The 22673-nt window shown below is 46.4% G+C and overlaps 1 protein-coding gene across 4 annotated transcripts in view; it reads left to right on the plus strand.

The window, feature by feature from the left end:
• The first annotated feature begins 1859 nt into the window (after positions 1–1859).
• Positions 1860–22673, plus strand: part of CHD5 (chromodomain helicase DNA binding protein 5) — a 110393-nt gene continuing 89579 nt past the window's right edge. For all 4 annotated transcript variants that reach the window (XR_009759493.1, XM_061601106.1, XM_061601107.1 and 1 more), the window contains exons 1-2: positions 1860–2072; positions 5884–6017. Coding sequence is in view for 3 of the 4 variants with exons in the window: in XM_061601106.1 (XP_061457090.1) it covers positions 2030–2072; positions 5884–6017 (177 nt within the window). In the remaining variant the exon portion in view is untranslated. The remainder of the gene's footprint in view (positions 2073–5883; positions 6018–22673) is intronic.

Raw genomic sequence — 22673 nt, forward strand, 5'->3', positions numbered from 1 at the left:
CTGGAAAGTGTGGGATAACACTTGACTCAACATTGACTAATCTCTCAGCACGCAAATCAGAATCAGTGCCCATTATATAACCAAATTGGTCTAATCTCCCTGCAAACAAATTAGGATGAAGGCTCAATTAACATGTCACCTGGAAGCAGTCAGGATGATAAGTAAAGGCCTCCTGGCCTAGACCTCAGTTGGTGAGTGCGCTGCCTCTCCCTGGGAGAGGAGCATCCTAAAGGGGAGGGACCCCTTGGGATCAGGGTTCATATCTGGGTCCCTACAGCTGCTAGATTCCTACCTGAGCGCTAGTTTCTTGGCTGCAGAAGTCTCCATGCACATCCCTGCTCTGCCACAAACCTTCCTGGAGGGCTGCTCCCTTCCTCATCCTCAGAATATCTGAATCGAGGAAGCCCAGGGTTAAAATCCCCATTCAGCCATGGGGTCACCTTGGTCTAGTCACCCGTCCCACCCTCTCTAACCTGAGAAAGTGTTGGAGGTGCTGCCGCCCTGAATGCCGGCTGGAGAGTGAAAAAGTTGTGTGCAACAGTTGTGAATTCCATGCTAAGAAAGACTGAAAATAAAACTGCCGTTATCATAAAGTCTATGGCAAGGCCACCTTTGGAATACTGAGTACAGTTCTGGTCGCCTCACCTCAAAAAGGATATTGTAGAGTTGGAAGAGGTTCAGAAAATGGCAACCAGAATGATCAAGGGGATGGAGCGACTCCCTTACGAGGAAAGGTTGCAGCATCTGGGGCTTTTTGGTTTAGAGAAAAGGCGGGTCAGAGGTGACATGATAGAAGTGTCTAAAAGTATGCATGGCATGGAGAGAGTGGTTAGGAAAAAAGTGACTCCTCTCATGCAAGGATTTGTGGACATGCAATGAAGCTGAAGAGGAAGGCAATGGTAAACCCCCTCTGAATACCTCTTGCCATGAAACCCCTGTTCATAAAAGGTAAAGGTGTCCCCGCACTTATAGTGCGAGTCGTTTCCGACTCTTAGGGTGACGTCTTGCGACGTTTACTAGGCAGACCGTATATATGGGGTGGGATTGTCAGTTCCTTCCCCGACCCTGTTCATAGGGTCGCCATAAGTCGGAATCGACTTGAAGGCAGTCCATTTTTTTCAATGAAGCTGAATGTCAGGACAGACGAAAGGAAGTACTTCCTCGTGCAGCACAAGTTAAACTATGGGACTCAGGCTATGTACTACCTCCAGCGCTGGAGACAGTCTGCTTCTGAATACCAGTTACTAGAAATCACGAGTGGGTAGAGTTCTCTTGCGCTCAGATCCTGTTTGCGCTTCACAAAGGCATCTGGTTGGCCACTGTGCTGGCAGAAAGCTGGACTCGAGGGGCCCCCTTTGGCCTGATCCAGCAGGGCTGCTCTTTTATCTTCTTAACCTACCTTGCAGGGTTGTTGCGAAGGTAACATGGGACAACTACTACCCCACGCATCGGACTCTTTCTTTGCAGAAAAGCCAGGCATATAAACGAGACTTTTTGAACACAAAGTAAACCAAAACTCTCCTCGCAGTCTTTTTCTCTCTCGCATTGCAGTGCCCCTGCAGGACACCCCTCCTCCCCCCCCCCGTCCATGCGCATCTCTCTGTCACCTGTGGCCAAGCAGTGAGTGCGTAAAAAGCGCACCGGGGAGCATTCTTGGAGGCGAGTGCGGTGGGCGAGGGAGGCGCGAGTTTGCGTTGCCCGAGCGAGAAAGACGCCGCGGCTGTGCCGAAAATGATGGGATGCGGTTGCCAAGGCAACCAGACTGGACGTCAGCGCGCGCCTGGGCATGTGCGCGGCGGCCGCTCGGGGCTGGTGCGCGGCGGGTTGGGTGCGCTCCTGCTCCGCTGCTGGTGCGGCTGCTGATCGCGCCGGGGCAGGCGGCCGCCAGGAGGAGAAGGAGGGAGAAGGGCCCAGCTCGCCCCCCACCACTCCGACAGCCCCCCCGGTTCGCCCCCTCCCTCCCCAGCCGCCGCAGCGGCCATCTTCGCAGCCTCGCCCTCCGCAGCGCAACGTGCGCTCCGGGCGGAGCATGCGGGGGGCGGAGGAGCCGCAGATCGCGGAGGATATGTCAGGTAGGCGTGGGGGGGAGTAGAGGGAGAGGGCTGCCCTCTGCCTAGTTAAGGCAAAAATGGAGGGCTCAGATTGAGGGCACACTCCTCCCCAAAGAAGCCAGCTCTGCCCCAAGACAGCGAGAGGAGCCCCGCTGGATAAGTCCGAGGGCCGTCCGTCTGCTGTCTCTTTCCCCACAGTGGCCCTCCAGATTGCTGCCAGGCCGGGAGGGGGGACAGGGGACGGCCCCAAGCAGGGCCCAAAGGTGGCGGCCCCTTTCCTGGTTTGATTGTCTCCTGCGCGGACTGTCTGGAAGTAGAGTGCCCTTGCCCATGGAGGCTCTTTGCTGCTGTCAAGACAGGTTGGGCCCCTCTCCAGCCCAGGGCTCTGTGCCCAGCCACCGCTGCCGCCAACCAGGCGAGCACCTCTTGGCCTTCTTGAGTCACTGATGTCCAGAGGTGTTTTGCTGCTGCACTCTCCCTGTGTAGCTAATAGGTGCAGAGAAACCTACTCTTTGGGTGGGAGGAAGGGGGAACGCTGAAATCAACAGGGCTTCCTGCCAAGGCTTATGCACAAGGTTGCAAATATTCTTGACAAGTAGCAGGTGCCCTGTTCAAGCCCGCCTGGAGGTGACAAGGGATGCACATGTGAGCTTCTGCATGCCACCCGTGAGCGCTGCTAGGGACCTTTCTGCTTTCATGCCATAGGAAGGTCTGCCCTGCCGGACTGGGGCACCCTCCTGAGCCAGAATTCTGTTTCCAGATACGTCTGGGAATTCTCCAGAAGGACACAGAAGGGGTGCCTGGCCAATGCGAGGCACTTCCTCTGTTAATTTGCTTAGATGTTTTTGAAAGCTGCCTACAATTCTTGCTGCTGTCGCATCTGATGGCAGTGAACGCTGAAAGTTAATTAGCAAAGTCCACCATTATGTTCTCAGGCATTCACTTCTGGCTTTAGTAACCCCGAGGTCTGTCATTCTAGTTGCCAGATGTTGCTCTCTCGGTCTCCAAAGGTTATGAAATTGGGAGGGTTGTCCATTGGGTTGGCCTTTTGCCTTCATCCTTGACTCGCACAAGGAGGCAGCCGCTTGTAATTTCTGCGTTAAGCTGGATCAACAGAAACTTCCTTAATGGACGAATATTTCACTAGTTGGCATAAATTATTCTGCTTCACTGGGAGGGGCACTGAGCTGCAGGGGCTTCTGCACCCCCATCACTAGCAATGGTGGAGGCGTACACACACTTTCAAGACTCTCTGTTTTGAGGGTTCAAAGTGGTTCACATACATCCTGTCAGTAATCCTGATGACAACTCAGTAAGGTAGGGTGGTATCATTGTCCAATTAGTGTCATCATCTGGTGGCTCCATATCAGTGGGGTAGAGGAATCCGCTCCAGGTTTTAGTCCAAGCTTTCAAGGAACTGTTCAAGGAAGCACCTTGGACAACTCCTTGAAAGTTTGGACTTAAACCCTCAGCAGATTCCACTGCCTCACCAACACCGGAGCTACCAGCCGCCACTCTTGTCCCCATAATACAGATGGTGGGACTGAGGCTGAGAGACAGTAGCCTAAGAGTAGAGGCAGGATTGGTCAGACAACCTGCTTTGGTTGGCACTGCACTTCTCCTTAAGAACCTGGGTTGTAGCTGCTGGATCCAAATGCTGGTCCTGGAGATCCAGGTAACAACGGAAACACTTTCATAGCTTTAGGTGGTCTGCTGACGAGTTGAATGTGGCCGTTGTTGCTCTTATCTTAGTAACAGCCAGCTTAAACTACTGTCATGCGTTCTGTCGGGGAAGGAGCATAGCTCAGGGGTGGAGCACAAACTTTGCATGCAAAAAGTCTCCGGTTCCTGGTGATCACAGGAAAGTGGGGACATAATTGATCCGTCTTGCAGCAACTGCATTCAGCTTCCAATTATCTTCTGGGGGCAATTCAAAATGCTGCATTTAACCACCGTTTGAGGCATACCTATATCAGGGTCTCTCTTTGAGAAGGGCCGTGGATCTGTGGCAGAGGACATGCTTTGTGTGCCAGAGATCTCCGGTTCAGTTCCTGGTTTCTCCAGGTAGGGTTGAGAGAAACCCCTGCCTGAAATCCTGGAGATCAGCCTCCAGCCACTGCGGACAATAATACGCAACTGCCAGACTCTTAGCTGGAGCTCGTCATATGGAGAGCGTAATGGCAGAGTCCAATAATGCCTGGAGGGCCACAAGTTCCCCCACCCCTGGCCTGAACGGTCTGGTGCCTTCCATTTGCACCTGCCTTCTCACTTAGGTCAGCATCAGCAGCCCTCCTTTTCTTCTGCTCTCTGCGCCAGGCAAGGGCAGAGCGTGCCCTTTGACTCGCACAAGGTTGCAGGTCCAGTCCTCGGCACCTCCCGTTAAAAGGATCCCCGAGAGTACCCAGCCTGGGAAAGGCTTCTCTCTCTCTCTGCCCGAGACCTGAGAGAGCTGCTGTGATCTCAGAGCAGAGAAGGATGGGGGTGTAAGGCTGCAACATATGTTTGTGCTCAGGGCCTTCTCTGTAGTGGCGCCTTGGTGGTGGAAAGCCCTCCCTGCTGGGCTTTAGGCGATTACTGAAAACGGTGTCACATTAGATGGATGCTGTCTTGAATGCCTTGTTGTGCTGCTTCTCTGATTTTGCCTTTTTAAATGTCTTACAATTGCTAAGCTGCTCTAGGATTCCCAGTGGAAGAAAGGCAGGACCGCATGTCCACCTGGCTGAAGTGTGCTTTTAACTGCAGGCTCTGTAGCTCCCACTCGCTGAGCTGCACCGGATCTGTCATAGCATTTTGCCCCTATTTATAATACGCTTTCCTTCAATGGGAGTCAGCATGGGAGGGGGTGGTCTCCCATGAAGGGACTGACAAAACAACTCCTTAACTTCAACTGCATTAGGTGCCTTTCAGACCATGGCCTGCTGAAGGCACATCTTGGCATTAGCTTAGCAATTCCTACAACAGTGCTGTGAGGTTGGCAATATATTTTCAGGGTTCGATCAATGTGCTTGTTGTAGGTTGGTGAGTGCAAAGCACTGATGCTACATACCCTCATCCCAGGGGGAAATCCTCCTTGTGTGCCTTCACCCTTCTAGTCAAGGCCCTTCAGACTGTATACATGTCCAGACGTATCTTTCTAGCCATAAGGACTAGAAACGTACGTGTTCTTTTTAAACAACAGCTGAATTCCCAGGGTGCAGCATCAGTTTGTCCGTGTTTGCCACACTTCTGATAGCTGCATTGTCATTGGAGGCACACTTCACTCAAAGATTTGAAACGGTTTATTTTCCAATAGAGTTTCTTGGAGTCAGAATTATGAAGTCACAGAGGAGCACCCCTCCTGTGCTTCTGGATGAGTCACTGTTCTGGCCGGGCCTCCTCTGAGGACAGGTACTTCTGCTGCATTTGCACTGGCAGCGATTGAGTGGTCCAGTCAGGTGGTTCTGATGCAGATAAGCAACAGGGGTGCCCACTCGCACTGAAGGCTGATGTTAAGAAGACAAGTCCATAGCTATGAATCATGCAGAGACATGGCAGGCAGCTTCCTCTGTGGGTGGACACTTTGAGCTTAACAGAGAATTAAAAAAAACAAAAACACGTTCTCACAGTCAAAGTCTGAGCGTTTCCGGCAGCAGAAGCTTTTCAATTCACTCCCTGGAATCAGGAAGCAGATAATGGGGAAAGCCACTCTCTTCCTGAGAGCATGGATAGCTGCTGCCAGGCAGAATAAACCATTGTGCTGGATGACCCACCAACGGCCTGACTGAGTGTAAGGCTGAAATGGCAGATTCCTGGATCCCAGTTTCCTGACTGGTCTCTTTCCTTCCTGGCCTAGAAGAAGACAGAGTCCTGGAAGGCCTGGAGGAGTTTTATCCGGAGGAGCCGGTGAACATCCAGAAGAAGAAGAAGAAGGCAACCAAGAAGCCGAAGGAGAACAAGGCATCCAAAGTCAAGCGGAAGAAGAAGGAGGTAGGTGACATGGGCTTCCAATGGTGAGGCAGGCGGTGTGTGTGTGGGGGGACTGTTGGATGGAAGATCTTAGAATCAGCTGAATGCCTGGTTTATCTTGAGACAATGGACATGTCTGCAGAAGTGCTGAATTGGATTGGCCAGTGATGAGGAACCCCTGGCCCCAAGGCCCATAAATCTGGCCCTCTGGGTCTATTTTCTGCATAGAAGGTTTGCTTTCAAGACAATGTAAACAGTGGGGAGATGTCTCCGTAGAGAGAGAGAGAGTTGTGTTCCTTGCAAATACACAAAAAGTCATCCATGCGTTTTGCAATTGCACACATGCACACAATATTTGGGATGCAATAGCCTTTTGAGATTTGAGGCTCTGAATAGCTGCAAAGCAGGGCTTGCAGCTCAGATGGCATTATTTGCCTCCTGGATGGTAGAACTAAGATTAAATATGTATCTTGTTTCCCATGGGAAAATGACTGCATGTGGGTTAAGGGTATGTGACTGCGGGTGGGTTTGGACTTGCCTGCTACTGGAATGTGGCCCCTGACAGCTTTCCACTGGGGTAATGCGGCAGTTGGCCTGAAAAAGATTTCTAACCCCTGGGCTAAACCCTTCAAGTACAGCAAGATATGTCAGGTTGTTGGTATCGCCAGTGGATGGGGTATTGTAAGATTCATGATGTTCTGATGAATAATTATTTCAGAGGGGTGAAGCTTTACAAAACGAGAGGCTCCTACCCAGAGGATATTACAGTCTCAGACATAAACTTTGAGGAGACAACAGAGGAGGAGGATAGAAATAGGGGTAAATAGGAGGGACGAAAATAGGTTAATTACAATCCGATTGACTTATGCTTGATTAAAGGAGGGCATCTGTATATCTTCAAATGTATTTGGATGTTTCATTTTTGTACGTCGCCCAGAGTGGCTGGATAACCAGCCAGATGGGCGACTAATAAAGTCAATAAATAAATAAATATTTAAAAAGATTTACATTGTGGCTTTCTACTTGGCAATAGGCCTCCAGTACGGTAACCAAGATGGTGGCATCCAGACATTGTTGGACTACAACTCCCATCATCCCTGGGGTGGCTGCGGCTGATGAGAGTTGGGAATCCATCAGGATCTGGAGACCATCAAGTTGGCTTTCTGTGCGTTAGATGTTACTGTTGCCGTTCTTTGAAGTTTCCGCAGTTTTACTGAATTGCAGGTATACTCCACAAATATGCTTGGCAGTAGCAATTCTGGCAATGTCCAAAGCTGGGAAGGTAGCGGAGTCACTTCCTTCCATCCGCCACCCAACAAAAAAATAGCTCTGTTTCAACTCCCACCCTGCCCCTCCCCACAAAAATCCTGGCACTGTCAATCTCAGGATCAGGTGGCAAGTGCTTAGTCGTCGTTGTCGTCAGAAAAAAAATATGTATATCCCACTTTTCTACAAAAAATACCCAGCACAGCATGCGGCATGAATCATAAAGCCATATAATATAAATAAAAATTGCCTAAAAGCATAAGAAGATCCCAGGTGGAGCTGGCTCAGGCCACGGGGGTCCATCCAGTCCAGCAACCTGATGGCCATGATGGGAACCGTACAAGCAAGTATTTTGCTGAAAAACAAATGGATTTAAATCGTGATTTAAATTGCTTCTCTGAAGGACTCAATTTTAATTCTTTAAATCACTAATGAGGAAGATTCTATTTAATCATCATTTTTAGTAAAAGTACATTACTGTTTAATATAACTTTAATACGTATTCAGAGATGTAGTTTTCAGATAAATGTAAAGTTCTTGAATAAATAAAATTTAGGCAGTTTGGACCAAATCAACATGAGAAACTTAAAATATTGTGTGGTGCAGTTAACTCAGTCTTCTTCGTCACTTTTGTCTTCCTGGTTCATTGTCTGGAAAAGAAACACAAGCTTTCCTGCTTTTTCAGTTCCAAACTTATTTCTCAGTTTGGAATGAATGAGTTCAAAGGAAGAAAAAAATCCTCTCTACACCTGCAGAAGAGGCTACTGCTGTTAAGAGCTGGATTGCCATGTGACTGGTCTCCTTGTTCAGATCTATTCCATCTCCCCAAATTCTCTATTAATTGACCTTCTCTGTCTTTGCCCTCAGAGACAGGCAAGGCCTTGAAAGAGAGCGAGAGCAAGGGTGCACTTCATGAACACTATCTGCAGGATAGGACTGATCAGCTTATCTCTCATCTCCATAAAGGGCTGTTAACATATTCATAGGCTATAATTAGGTTGTATAGTTAGTATTCATGATGATACCTTTGACCTAGGCTCTTTTTTTACTAATTGTTTTAAGAAAATGTTGAAATCCAATTTAATTTTTTTTTAAATCTGATTTTAATTTTGTCCCTAAAAAATCATTGATTTGTATCAACCCCGTGTTGTACAAAATGGAGTAGCTAGATCCTAAAAGCAACAAGGAATATAATTACAACCAACACTTGAAAACAAAGCAAAAGAAATTAAAAATCTAACAGCAGCAAAGGTAAAAAGGTGCTGCAAATTAAGTCTGGAAGCAACCAAAGTAAGTGCCTCTTGCACACAGATCAATTCCAATTAGCAGCGGCGGGGTGGGGTTGGCTTGTGGTAGCTTGTGGTTGCCCAGGGAATGAACGTGGGCTTGGCTGTGCAAGAGCTGGTGTCCCAGAGACGGAAGCTGGCATGTGGTAGCAAGATGGGGGAAAAGAATGCTGGAGACGGGTGGGAATGGCCTGGTCATTAGGATGGAACAAAATTTTGTTCAGTTCACATTTAAAAGCAAACCGATGTAATTCGCTGTTCCTGAACTTCCACGTGGATTGGAATGCACTTAACAACCAGATGGTAGAGTTCTCCGAATTCTGTATTGCCGTTTCAGTTTAAAAACACGTCTACAAAAATGCATGTTTTTTTGGGGGTGGGGAATGCCTGCAAAATGCATATTTTATGGGAAATTATGTACAAAAATGCATATTTTACAGGAGGGAATGCATACAAAAATGCTTATTTTACAGGAAAATGCATTCAGATGAACTTTTTTGGGGTGCATTTTTTTAAAAAAAATCCCCAGGCACCAGAACAGAAGGCACTTATGACTGAGTGCAGGCAACACTGGCATGGGATGGAAATAGGCTGCTGGTCAAGGCTAACTGGTCAAGGCGTGCAGTGATGGCTGAACTGGGGCTGCTAGATGCTTGAGCTATCTAATCCAATCTATTTATTTATCAATCTAATCTAGTTTATTTATTCATCCGTTTTATCTCATCTGTGTTATTTTTACTAACATTATTTATAGCAGCCTTCCCCAACCCGGTGCCCTCCAGATGTTTTGGACTGCCTCTCCCATCAGCCCTAGGCAGCAGGTTGCTGACTTTGTCACCCTCCATGGGTTGAGGGAGCTGACCTTCTTTCTGCCTTCTCTGCTCATCTAGGTTCCCTACACAATTTGTAGCCCTCATCTTCCAGGGTCCTAAATAGCATTAGGAGATGTCATTCATTCATTCGTTATTTATTTATTTATTGAACAAAATTTATATTTATTATTTTTAAAATGTCTTTCCTGCCCTTCATCCAAGGGTGCCAAATAAGGGACAAAACACTAAAACATCTGAAAACATCTTAAAAAGAAAATACCTTTAAGAAAAGGTAAAGGTGTCCCCGCACTTGTAGTGCGAGTCGTTTTTGACTCTTAGGGTGACGTCTTGCGACATTTACTAGGCAGACCGTATATATGGGGTGGGATTGCCAGTTCCGTCCCCGGCCTTTCTTTACCCCCCAGCGTATGCCGGGTACTCATTTTACCAACCACGGATGGATGGAAGGCTGAGCGGACCTCGACCCCTTTTACCGGAGATTCGACTTCCTCCTTCCGTTGGAATCGAACTCCGGCCGTGAGCAGAGCTTCGGCTGCGTTACCGCCGCTTATCACTCTGCGCATCATAAAAATAAAACATCTTAATTTTTTAAAAAATGACTTAAAAAGCAATTCCAAAACCACTTGAATGTAAAGACTTCTAAGCAGTTTACAAAAAACATTGACATTATCAGTAAAAAGAAAGTAAGTAAAAACATATTTAAAACAATTAAAGAGCTACTGATTTAAAAGATTAAAACAGATCAACATCTATGTGTCTGGATAGGCTTGCCTAAACAAAATTTCAAGAAGGTGCCAAAAGGGATACAGTGAAGGCATCTGTCTGATGTCAATATTATTATTATTTATTTGAGATTTCAGCCTGTTTTGTGATATTTTGTGGTGTTATTTATTGATGCTGTTGTAGTTTCTTATAATAATAATAATAATAATAATATAATTCTTATTATTATGTTTTGAATTGTTTTTATTATATTGTTTTGTTCTTGCTATGGAAGCTGCTTAGAGGTCACCTGGCGATGAAAAGCGGCACACAAATATACTAAATAAATAAATAAAATAAATGTTTTTATCCTGCTTAATGTACATGTTGCCTAAGCAGTTTACCTAAGATGTTACCACCAAATAATCACAAAATAAAACAGTTGATACTCATAGTGAAAAACATGAACAGTGCAGCAGACTTTGCAACATATTTCCCACGACTTCCAATTTTAAATTGCATCATTAGGGATGAAATCTTATATTCGCTTACCTGGGAGTAAGGCCTATTGAGCTCATTGAGTTCAGTCTTCTGAAAAGACAGGTATAAAATTGTGCTAACCCTTTGCACGCTGAACAGAGTTAGATTTAATTTTGTATAAATATGCAGAGGTCAGAGCTTTGCGTCACCATGAGGAAAGGTACCATCCAGCTGAATCTGTTTGGCAGATAAGGTCGGGGCTAGCTCCCAAGGGGCTGCACTGCAGTCCAACAGATGCACCTCCAGAATCTCTTGCAACACTGAAAAAGATGTTGGTGCATGTGTGCAACTGTTTGTGAGCTAAGTGATTCAGTTCCAGAAGGGCCGTGGCTCAGTGGCAGAGCACCAGCTTTGCATGCAGAAGGTTCCAGGTTAAATCCCCAACATCGCCAGGTAGGGCTGAAAATGTCCCCTGCCTGAACCCTGGAGAGCGGCTGCCCATCAGTGTATTCAGTGCTGAACTCCATGGACCATTGGTCTGATGCTGTATAAGGCACCTTCCTATGTTCTTAACATTATAATACAGGGAAAGCCTGCATAAAAAGGTGCATTTTCAAGGTGCATTTAAAAGTAACTGCTGCTTTTGCCTGCCAAATTGCACATGGGAGGGTGTTCCAGAGGGTGGGCACCACCATTGTGAAGACCCTCTTCTCAGATGTCATTAGGTGACCTTCTATTGACGGTGTGTATAGCCAGAAAGGCTTCCGCTGAAGATCTTAGCGATTGGCTGAGGATGTAAAAGGGGAGGTTGTCTGCTAGATCTCCCAGCCTTACTTTGTTTCGGGCATTGTGTGCCAACAGGAAGACTTTGAATATGGCTCAGTAGGTAATAAGCAGTCGGTTCAGTTGTTTCCACACAGGTGTGCTACGTGTCTAGCTAGGGACTCAACTAAGCACCCTAGGTGCTGTAATCTGCGCCATCTGCAGCTTCCAAATGAAGTGCAAGGGAAGCGCTACATATTATTTTTTATTTTGATGATGAGATTTATTACCTGCCCTTCACTAGAAGGTCCTAGGGTGAGTGACAACAATAAAAATGCAATATTAAAAATAGTTTAAAACAAATTACAATTACATACTGCACACTACAGTGGTCTACCATTGCATGAACGCAGCAGCCTCGTTTGCCCTTTCCAGGAATGAGCATAGTTGCTGCAAAAAATGAAGCTGGTGATGGGCACTCTGTGCCACTCGGGCCTCCACTGTCAAAAATGACTCTAGGAATGGATGTACCTGCTCTTTCGGATGGAGTGCAACCCAGTCCAGAATTGGTCAACAGCCCAATTCAGGGACTCAGAAACCACCTACTCCATAGCTTTATAAGCCCCTTCCAACTCTATGGTTCTATGACACCTGCAGGGTCTCAATGTCTTATCAGGATTCAGCTTCAGTTTATTATTTATTTAATTTGTATCCCGCCCTTCCTCCCAGCAGAAGCCCAGGGTGTCAAACAAAGCACTAAAACACTTTAAAACATCATAAAAACAGATCTTAAAATACATTAAAACAAAACAGCATTAAAAACATTTTAAAAATCAACCTTAAAAATGGTTAAAAACATTATTAAAAAACATATTAAACAATTCTAACACACATGCAGACTGGGATAGGTCTCAACTTAAAAGGTTTGTTGAAAGAGGAAAGTTTATTTGTCCTCATCAAACCAATGATGGCATCCAGGCACTGGTTCAGTGTCCGCACTGCCTCTCTTGATCCAGATGTTATGGAGCAGTATAGCTCAGTGTCATCAGCATACCTACAGCACCTCACCCCCAAACTCCTAATCAAAGTTTGCATCCTCCAAATGAGAAATTTCGGAGAAAGGCCCTAGCATAGGGCATTTTCGGTGGCGGCCCCTAGGTTGTGGAACTCCCTTCCTAGGGAAGTAAGAATGGCCTCCGTCGGCAGGTAAAGACTTTTCTCTTCCTACAGGCTTTGGGACCTGAAGGTCTTAAGGACAGGGCTTGAAGTGGATGCTGTACTGTCATTGTTTTATCTGCATGGCTATTTAAACTGAGTTTGCAGTATTTTAAATGTTGTTAAATGGTTTTAATATTTCAATAGTTTAATTATATTTTAATGTAGATTTTTGTATGTTCTTAATTATGTGTACTTTTAATCTGGAAGCCGCCTTGAGTTCCAGTTTGGAAAAAGGGCGGGGTATAAATAACAACAACAACAACAACAATAATAATAGCTGAATTGGAGCTAATAATGAAGTATTTGTTTGGGTCTGAATAGAGACAATGGTTTCCTGTCCCACTACAGGGGTTCATTTACTTAGCAGTGCTCAGGTGATTGTGTTGTCACCAATCACTGCTGTTATGAATTACCACTTTGCAACATAACCACACATGCATTTGAGTTCCAATTGAATGGGCACAGTCTATACTTTTGCATTTCATTGCCATTTAACATTCCCCCCTTTTACCAGTTTTTTCCTCTATGCTCAGATGCATGTATACATGCCAACTACATGTATTTGATGAAGTGGACTCTTGTCCATGGAAACATATGCCACAACAAATCTGTTAGTCTTTCAGGTGCTACAAGACTCCTCAGTGTAACTTCTGACTCATAGAGTATATGCTCACAACAGCCAGTCTCAGTAACATCGCCTCACATTCTGAACCAGTTGATGTTTCCAGATGCTCTTCAGGGGCCCTCTAGGTGGTGGCCACATTGGAGTCACTGTACAATCCAGAGGTTACTATGCTTTGCCCTCCTCTTACATCTGACCCCTCTGGACAGAATGTCCACATGCTGGCAGGAGTTTGGATTTGCGAACAGCTAACAGTTGTTGCTGATGTCTTAGAGCCGTTGGCACAAGAATTAACTTGCAAAAGAACATAACATAAGAACATAAGAAGAGCCTGCTGGATCAGGCCAGTGACCCATGTAGTCCAATGTCCTGTCCTCACAGTGGCCAACCAGATGCCTCTTCTGAGAAGCCTGCAAGCAAAACCTGAACACAGGAACACTCTCTCCTGGGGTTTCTAGCTAGCGATATTCAGAAGCATATTTCCTCCAATTGTGGGGAAGGGTTAAGGTGTTCATCTTACGTCTTTGTCGTTAGAGGCCCAGGTGACCTCCGCGGCTAGGAGTGCCTTTTACCAGCTTCGGATGGTAAGACAGCTGCAACCGTTTCTGGACCGGGAGAGCCTGACCACTGTTGTGCATGCATTGGTAACCTCCAGACTGGTTTACTGTAATGTGCTCCATGTGGGGCTGCCCTTAAGGTTGGTCCGGAAGCTGCAGCCCCATATCGCCAACATGTCACCCTGCTGCTGAAATAATTGCACTGGCTGCCCATTTGCTACCGGACCAAGTTCAAGGTTCTAGTTTTGGTGTACAAGCTTGGGACCAGGATACCTGAAAGACCGTCTCACCCCTTATATACCCAGTCGATCACTGTGCTCTGCAGGTGAGGGCCTCCTGCAGATACTGTCTTATCAGGAGGTCCATTCCGCACAACATAGGAAGCAGGCCTTTAGTGAAGTGACACCAACACTTTGGAATTCCCTCCCCTTAAATATTAGACAGGCACAATCTCTGTTATCTTTTGAAAGACCTTCCTCTTTCAACAACCCTTTTAAGTAGAGCCTTTATTCCAGTATGCTTCTGTGCCGGAATTGCCTTTTTAGATGTTTTGAAAGTTTTTTTTTAAAGGGTGTTTTGTTTTAATATGTTTTTAAGATGTTTTGTTTTAATGAGTTCTAAAGACTTTTCTCTTGAAGATATTTTAAAGTACTTTTAATGTTTTTGTTTGCTTCCCTGGGCTCCTTCTGTGAGGGAGGGTGGGATATAAATGTAATAAATAAATAAATAATGCGCTCAGAGCTCTCTGAAGGTGGGTTCCATGCACCTGTCCAGAGCTTGGAAAAGTTACTTTTTTTGAACTACAACTCCCATCAGCCTCAGCCAGCCCTTGCTGGCTGCAGCTGATGGGAGTTGTAGTTCAAAAAAGTAACTTTCCCAAGCTCTGCCTGTTCCCGTCCCATCCTTTCCACGAGCGCTGGAAGCTTTTTCTTTGGTGCATCTGGCCCTCTCCATCCTGTGATGCTCCAGCTGCAATGCAGCCCCTCATTTACTGTTTGTCCCTGGTGACTGGCAGTAAATTGTGGCAGCTCGTTATGTACCAGCCATCTGTGGATGGTGCATCAGAGGGAGGGAAAGGACCTTGGGTTCTTTGGAGAGAGTGGGCTCATGGCCCAGGGAGTGCTACATGCCTTGCAATTCCATGTGCAGAATTCAGCTTCCTGAGAATCTGCGGGAGGGGCCCTTCTTCAGTGGTAGAGCATCTACTTTGAATGTAGAAGGTCCAAGATTCAGTCCCTGGCATGGCCAGGTAAGGCTGCCTGAAAACTTGGAGAGCTGATGCCGGTCAGTGTAGGCAGTACTGAACTAGATGGACCGAGGGTCTGACTTGCCATAAGGCAGCTTCCTCGGTTCCACTGTCATTTCTCAAGAAAGCAAGCTTCTAGCCCTTATGGCTGTGAAGAAATGCTTGCAAGCATGTGGACAAAGGCCTAGTGAAATGTTGGAAGCCAGAGGGATGGTGGAATAAGACTCTCAGGAGTCAGGGGCCCCTCCTCTTAATACTGGCAAAAGAAAATAAGAAGGACACTGTTATTCAAATTTCCTTAATTTGCATCAAGGCCACAGAATTGTGCTTGGATTTGTGCAATGATGAATTCAAAATATACAGACTGTGCCCAGTTCTGGCTGTAGAATGACATTTTATAAAAGGGCAAGGTGTGTGGGGGCATTTACTGAGCAAGGACAGACGTCTGTGTTCCTTATGTATATAGAAATGGGGGTCCCTTTAACCCTGGGAGGTTTAACCTGGGTAAGACACCTGGAGCAAATTAAGAGGAAACCCCCATATATGAATAAATAGATTTTCCTTTGGTGCCTGACGCATGATTTTGGAGTGCTTTGAAGCTGCTTGGGTGTGTGGGTGCCACCTCCTCTGTTTGGGCGGAAGAGTGTCTGTGTGGTGTTTATCTGATTAACAAACATGTTTGCTTCTGCACCTGACTGCCTCCCAATTGGCATCCTCACGGTTGCCAGCAGTGATGTTGCATCCTTAAGTGTGGGCGACTCACCCACCTATTAAAAAAGAGATGAATGTGGGAACGGTGGCTGCATCCCTGGTAGTGTCTCAAGGAGCCATTCTCCGGGCAGTTAGTGTGTGTGTGTGTGTGTGTGTGTATGGGGGGGTCACACAGCAATCTTTACTGCTACTGATTCTCAGTAGCAGCTCTGAGCCTATGGAGGTGGGATCCAGAAGTTGCTGGACTAGAACACCTGTTGTCCCTGACCAGTAGCCGTGCTGGTTGGCACTGACTTGTAGTCCAAAACGTCTGGAGGGTCTGAGGGCAGGGGTGGCTATCCACAAGCCTATTTTTTCTGCCTCCTCAAGAGCCCATTGATTTGGGGGGGGGGAAAGAGAGAGAAGTAGACACAGCTCTAGGGTAGGGCAGAGTCCAGCACCCTGTTGTGGACACAAATGGCTCCTTCCCTGGTCATCAGATTGGATCAGTTGATGAGTGGTCTTGGCCATGCTTGCCACTGGCATGTGACCCTGCCCAGAGGATTGGCTGAGGGTGAACAGGGCCCTTGGGCCAGAAAAGACTGTTGGATCTCTGGCCTGCCCTCAAACTTATTTTGTGGTAATTTTCAAAGGGGTAGCCATGTTAGTCTCTTGCAGTGAAAACCTCAAAGGAGAAGCAAAAACAAACGGGTCAGTCTCTGGGCAGAAGTATAAGTGGACACAAGTTTGAAATGGCAATATTTGAAAGTGGAGAAACTTCCCAGCCTTTCAGGACCCCTGCCGTAAGTGGAATGCAGGAAAGCGCTAAATTGCAATACTTCCAGAAGTGCAATGCCATCATTTGAGGACTGACCTGACATAAAGGTTTTTTAGCACATTATGTGGGTTAATTGGCTTACCAATGCCAGGAAGCCCATGTTGTCAACAACTGTTTTGTGGATTACTGCTGTTAATTCTGAAATTATCATTGTCTGTACTCTTCTGCATTGCATTTGTCTTTGATCTCACTGTTTACAATCCCCACCCACCTCAAACCATCTGTAATAAATGCCTGTACCTTCATTTACCTGATGAAGCAGAGTGAGGTCTGTGAAAGCTTATGTGATAATAATGTTGTTAGTTTTTAAAGTGCCACAAAACTCTTTATTTTTATTTTTGTGGTGGGAGGGTCAATGTATACTGGGGGATGTGTAATCACACAGCATGAAACATTATTTTATTTATTTAACAAAATTTATATACCACTTGATGGTAACAAAACATCTAAGCTGTTTATATTATGTTTGTATATTTATGTTTTAAAAGTAAAAAAATGTTAATGCAGAATTCTGATAATATTAATTTGAAATGCAAATGCTTGCTGCTCACCTCATTGACTTTGCATTTATTGGCCAGAAGGCTGGAATGGGTTTATTTCTGGGTGAGGCATTGGGTAGCATACTTAGAATCATAGAATAGTAGAGTTGGAAGGGGCCTACAAGGCCATCCAGTCCAACCCCCTGCTCAATGCAGGAATCCAAATCAAAGCATTCCTGACAGATGGCTGTCCAGCTGCCTCTTGAATGCCTCCAGTGTCGGAGAGCCCACCATCTCCCTTAAGTAATTGGTTCCATTGTCCTACCGCTCTACAGTTAGGACATTTTTCCTGATGTCCAGTCGAAATCTGGCTTCCTGGCACTTGAGCCCATTATTCCGTGTCCTGCACTCTGGGACGATCGAGAAGAGATCCTGGCCCTCCTCTGTGTGGCAACCTTTTAAGAACTTGAAGAGTGCTATCATATCTCCCCTCAGTCTTCTCTTCTCCAAATGCTCCTTCATGCACATTCTCCACTCTTCTCCCATAAATAAAAGAGCTATATCCAAAGATAAAGAAAAGAATGGTTGGATCTGGCCTGAGGTATTGTTGAGGGGACCAAAATCCCTTCTCTCCCTGCAACTTGTTGGATAAGAAGGATCCACCCAGCCTAGTGTTCAGTCTCCAGCAGTGTACAGCCAGAAACCTCTGGGAAGGTCACAGGCCAAGATTACTCACTGGATTGTGGCACAGCAATGGCCAAAAAGGCAGTTTGTGGGCTAATCCCTTTTGCCAACTTCTTTTTTAGGCTGAACTGGGAAACTTCGCTCTTGCTGGCTAGCTAGTGGGAGGACTGTAGCTCTGGTAGAGAACACACTTTGCATGCAAAAGGCCTCTGGTACAATCCTCTGCATCTCCGTATAGGGCTGGGAAGGGCCTCTGTCTGAAACCACGGGGACCCTCCACCAGCAGCGTGGACCAACCTCCCAAAACCTGGTGCCCTCCAGATGGGCCCAAGCTCCTATCAGCTGCAGGTGGTCAGAGACTGTGGGAGTTGTAGTCCAGCAACATCTGGAGGGTGCCACGTTGGGGGAGGCTGGGGAGACAGGCCTGAGCTAGATGGACCAACAGGCCTGGCTTGGTAGAAGGCAGCGTCAGATGAGAGGCTTGTCCACAGTGATAAAACCTACCTTCTATGGATCTGCCTGGCTCTGCACGGTCCGTTCTGACGCCTGTTTTGCCACTTGGAAACCTATGTTGACACCAAGCGGCATATAAGCTAATAATTGAGAGAGGCAGGGTGGCGTAGTGGTTAAGGTGTTGGACTACGTCCTGGGAGACCAGGGTTCGGATCCCCACACAGTCATGAAGCTCACTGGGTGACCGTGGGCCAGTCACTGCCTCTCAGCCTCATGAAAACCCTCTTCATAGGGTCGCCATAAGTCGGAATCGACTTGAAGGCAGGCCATTTACATTTGAGCTAATAAGGGATAAGTAGTAATAATTCTGGTTGGCAATAGTTCTTGGCCAAGGGTCTGTTCCAGCCACAGGACCTGAGGTCCTTCCAAGTGGAGATGCTGGGTCCTGACACCCAGAACCGTCTGCGTATTCTGCTCAAGCGCTCTGCCATTGAGCGATGCAAGCCTTTCCAGATACATGCATCTCTGCAGTCGTGATTTGTTGAGGGGGCAGGAGAGGTGGAATGCCCTTCCTCCTCCTCTTCTGCGCTGTTGTTTGCATATGTGTTTCTGTATCTGTGGAAGGTCTGTTGCTTTGCTTTGGCCCTGAAGCCTCATTCTGGATTGTGAGAATTAATTTTTCCCAGCGACGGCCGTTTTGGCAACCAAATGCATCTGCTGATTGTTCTCAGCTGGGTTCCCGACAGCAGAAGCCGAAAAGGAGGGAGATGTATTTACATAAAACAACTAGGCTTCTGATTTGAGTCTGAACATATGTAGACAGAGGCCTTTGTCAGGGAGAGAGAGAGATGGGATTTCAGCCAGTTCTGCGGGAATTGCCATGGCAACCAATTATTCAGGCCTAAATTATAACTTGTTTATATTGCCGTGAAAGGAGATAGTAGTTTTCTTTCCCCCCCTTTTTTTAACTATTATTATTAAATGGAAAACTTGGAAGGACCAAAAATTGCTAGCAACTGCTCTCTCTCGCTCGCTCTCCCCCTCCCCTCCCTCCTTTCCCCACCTGGTGTCCTCCAGATGTTTTTGACTACAACTTCCATCAGCCCAATCAGCAGGGCTCTACTGGCTGGGATTGATGTGCCTTGTAGTCCAAAGCATCCGGAGGGCACCAGGATAGGAATTTGGGGCTCTTATCAAATGTGAACATCCATCTGGCCATGATGTGAGCTGCTTCAGGAATACCCAAACACAGCAGAGTGGACGCTGTGCAGGCACAGGCATGGGTGATGTGTGGAAAAGGCAGCTCACTGGCAGAACTGCACTCATGTCCAGGAGTGCTGTGATTTATTGTGCAAATGCAAATTCAACTGAGAAGATAAAACTAAGCATAAAGAGCTAAGGAAGAAACTAGGTTTCGGGGCATGTGCAGAGAATCTCACCCATTGCATTTGCATAGCATATATATGTATAAATACATAGATATAGATAGTTTTGAAAGCAACAAATAGAACTTCACCCAAGCTTGCTCTGGATCCCTATAAGGATTCCGTTAATCACCGCAAAATATATGGACTTAATTGTGATTAACAAAACAGAGTTTTTTATTGCATTACCAAAACGTTTCGGCTTCCGCCTTCATCAGCTGCTAACATACAAATGCTGTTACCAAGGTGGCAGTTATTGAGCTTTGAGGGTGGAATGCTCAGAGGGGTTTCGTTTGCAGAAGCTCAGTGATGTTTTGTACTGTCCTCCAGGTTCAGGCCATGTGGTGCCAATGTGTTCAAGGAAAATATCCACAAGTTCTCCCTTTTAGTCAATGCTGCTGGATCTGTTGGCATCTCTATTGCTGTTATAGAAAAGTCCAACAGGCTGTGGCCCTCAGTGTTGAAATGTTTTGCAACTGGTTGCTCTACTTTTTTGGTCAAGATTGCTGATTTGTGGTTTCTGAAGCGTGTGCGTAGGTCAGTTGTGGTTTTTCCTATGTATTGGACATGACATCCTGGCCTTTTGCATTCGATGACATAAATTATATTGCAGGAGCTGCAAGTGATGTTCTGTTTGATGTAATATGTCCTGCCTGTCCTAGTGCTTGTAAAAGTAGCTGTCTTCCTGAGGTACACACAGGTGATGCAGCGTTTGGAGTGACAAGGATGAGAACCAGGATTGGTGACAGGTGGCTTAAGCACAGCTCTCACCAACAGTCTGCGTAAATTAGGAGGCTGGCAAAATGCTATAACAGGAGGCCTGCTGATGGCTCTAGCAAGATGTTCAGAGTTTGCTAGCAATGGGTAGCTTCCCTGATATTAGGAGATGTTGGATGGAAATCTATCACAAATAAAATAAATTGTTCTTCAATTTGTTCTTCAATTGTTCTTCTTCAAAACCTCATTATGATGGAGGAGGTTTTCTCTGGACATAATGAAGGTTTGGTGGATGTTGCAATCAATAATATATGGAGGATATCCTCTCAGAAGTTGTTCTTTAAGTTCACTGATCTTTCTCAGGTATTTATCTTCATGTTTGATATATATAATCAAATATGTTTGATTCTCAGAGCTAAGCTATACATAACGTTTTTCTTTATATGCTTAAGATGGAAGGATTCCCAGTTTAGATAGGTGTGGGCATCAGTGGGTTTGCTGTAGAGCTCAGTGGCTATTTTGTTGTTTTCAATGGTGAGAAGGACCTCAAGAAAAGGGATGTATGGATTATCATTTGTACTACTAAATGTAAACTTAATAGATGGACAGATAGACCTGATGTAATTTTTAAATTGTTCTGTGCGCTCTTTACCATTTGTCCAAACCATAAAGATGTCATCAGTGTATCACCACCATATAAGCGGTTTGTTAATGGCTTTTTTGAGGATCTCCTGTTCCAGTTTACCCATAAGTAGATTTGCATATGATGGAGCCATGAGAGTCCCCATAGCTGTGCCTTGTAGTTGCAGAGTTTCTCCCTCCAATTTTCACACCTCCTTCATCTTGGTCCAATCCTGCTTTCCGTATGATATGTTCTGCATATAGATTAAACAAATAGGGTGATAAAATACACCCCTGTCTCACACCCTTTCCAATGGGGAACCAATCGGTTTCTCCATATTCTGTCCTTACAGTAGCCTCTTGTGCAGAGTATAGCTTGCGCAGCAGGGCAACCAGATGCCGTGGCACCCCCATTTCTTGTAAAGCATTCCATAGTTTTTTGTGATCTACACAATCAAAGGCTTTGCTGTAATCTATACGTAATCTATTCCCCCTCTAGGATGCACACCTTAATGTGGTGAGGGGGTTTGAGAGTGTCGAAGAAGCTGAGAGCAATGCTGTCAGGAGTCTAAACCAAGAGGCTAGACTCTTAACAGGGGCACCCAAGGCGGAATGGCCAAAGCTGAGACACCAGACTGAAATGCATCCTATTAACAACTACGGTGCTGGAGCTAATTCCTGATGAGCAGTATTTCTGCCGGCCAGAAGAACGTTTTCAGATTACTAACAATTTAATAGGGAATTAGGCAGAAATGTCTAGCTGGGGGGAGGTGGAGGTCTTCCCAATTACCCCTCTATAGTGTGGGGATTAGTATCTCCCCCAAGACTACTATCGTAGAGGAGTGTGCAGAGCACTGCCCCTTGAAGCCCCTTTTGAGAGCTGTGTGAAGAGTTTTAGTCTGCTTATTTGGGGATCCCCTAGTAGGTGCTCTGGCTTTGAGTGTAATTCTTTTCTGGAGTGCCAGAAGGAGGATTGTGCCGGCGGGGTTTTTTGTGTGGGGGGGCTGGTTTTGCTCTGGTGATAAGGGCAGAACGACTTTAGAAGACTGGTAGTGTGAGTCGGGCCTATTAAGTTGATTGAACTCAAGGAGTGATAGGGGCCCTTAGCAGGCCAGATATTCCTGGATTGGGCGTCGGGGCACAGAGGGATCTTTACTGATCCAATAAGACCCCTGATAGATTGCTGGGAGACTGTTTGGGATCATGTGTCTGCCCATGGGGGTTGATGGAGAGCCGTCCAGTGACCAACCTATTAGTACATTGACTAACGCCTACCGTCGGAGGAGCAGGGTTCATCGACCTTTGGGCAGGGGCGAACGATATATACTTCCTATTACCTGCTCGGGGCCAGATCAGAGTTGTAAAGGTGTAGGGAGTCGTCTGGTTCTGTCTTCTGGCCTCCGGCTGCTGCTATTTAATGCTAGATCGATTACTGAAAAGACTCTCCTCATCCATGATATGATCCTGGATGAGAGGGCAGATCTGGCTTGCATCACGGAGACCTGGTTGGATGAGGCAGCGGGTCCTATTTTAGCGGCCTCATGCCCAGCCGGATTCCTGTTTGCGCAACAGCCGAGGAGTAGGGGTCGGGCTGGTGGTGTGGCGGTTATTTACCGTAGCTCTCTGTTTTTGTCCAGGTTCCCCCTTCGTACTACTAAGATTGTGGATTGCCTTTGTTGGTGTCTGGGCCCAATGGGTAGTCTCGGGTTCCTTTTGGTTTATCGGCCACCATGCTGCACCTCGGATTCTTTGGCCGAGGTGCTGGAAGTGGTATCGGATTTACTGGTGCAATCCCCCAA

This window comes from Rhineura floridana, chromosome 18 (genome assembly GCF_030035675.1).
Source record: "Rhineura floridana isolate rRhiFlo1 chromosome 18, rRhiFlo1.hap2, whole genome shotgun sequence".
Taxonomy (NCBI): Eukaryota; Metazoa; Chordata; class Lepidosauria; order Squamata; family Rhineuridae; genus Rhineura; species Rhineura floridana.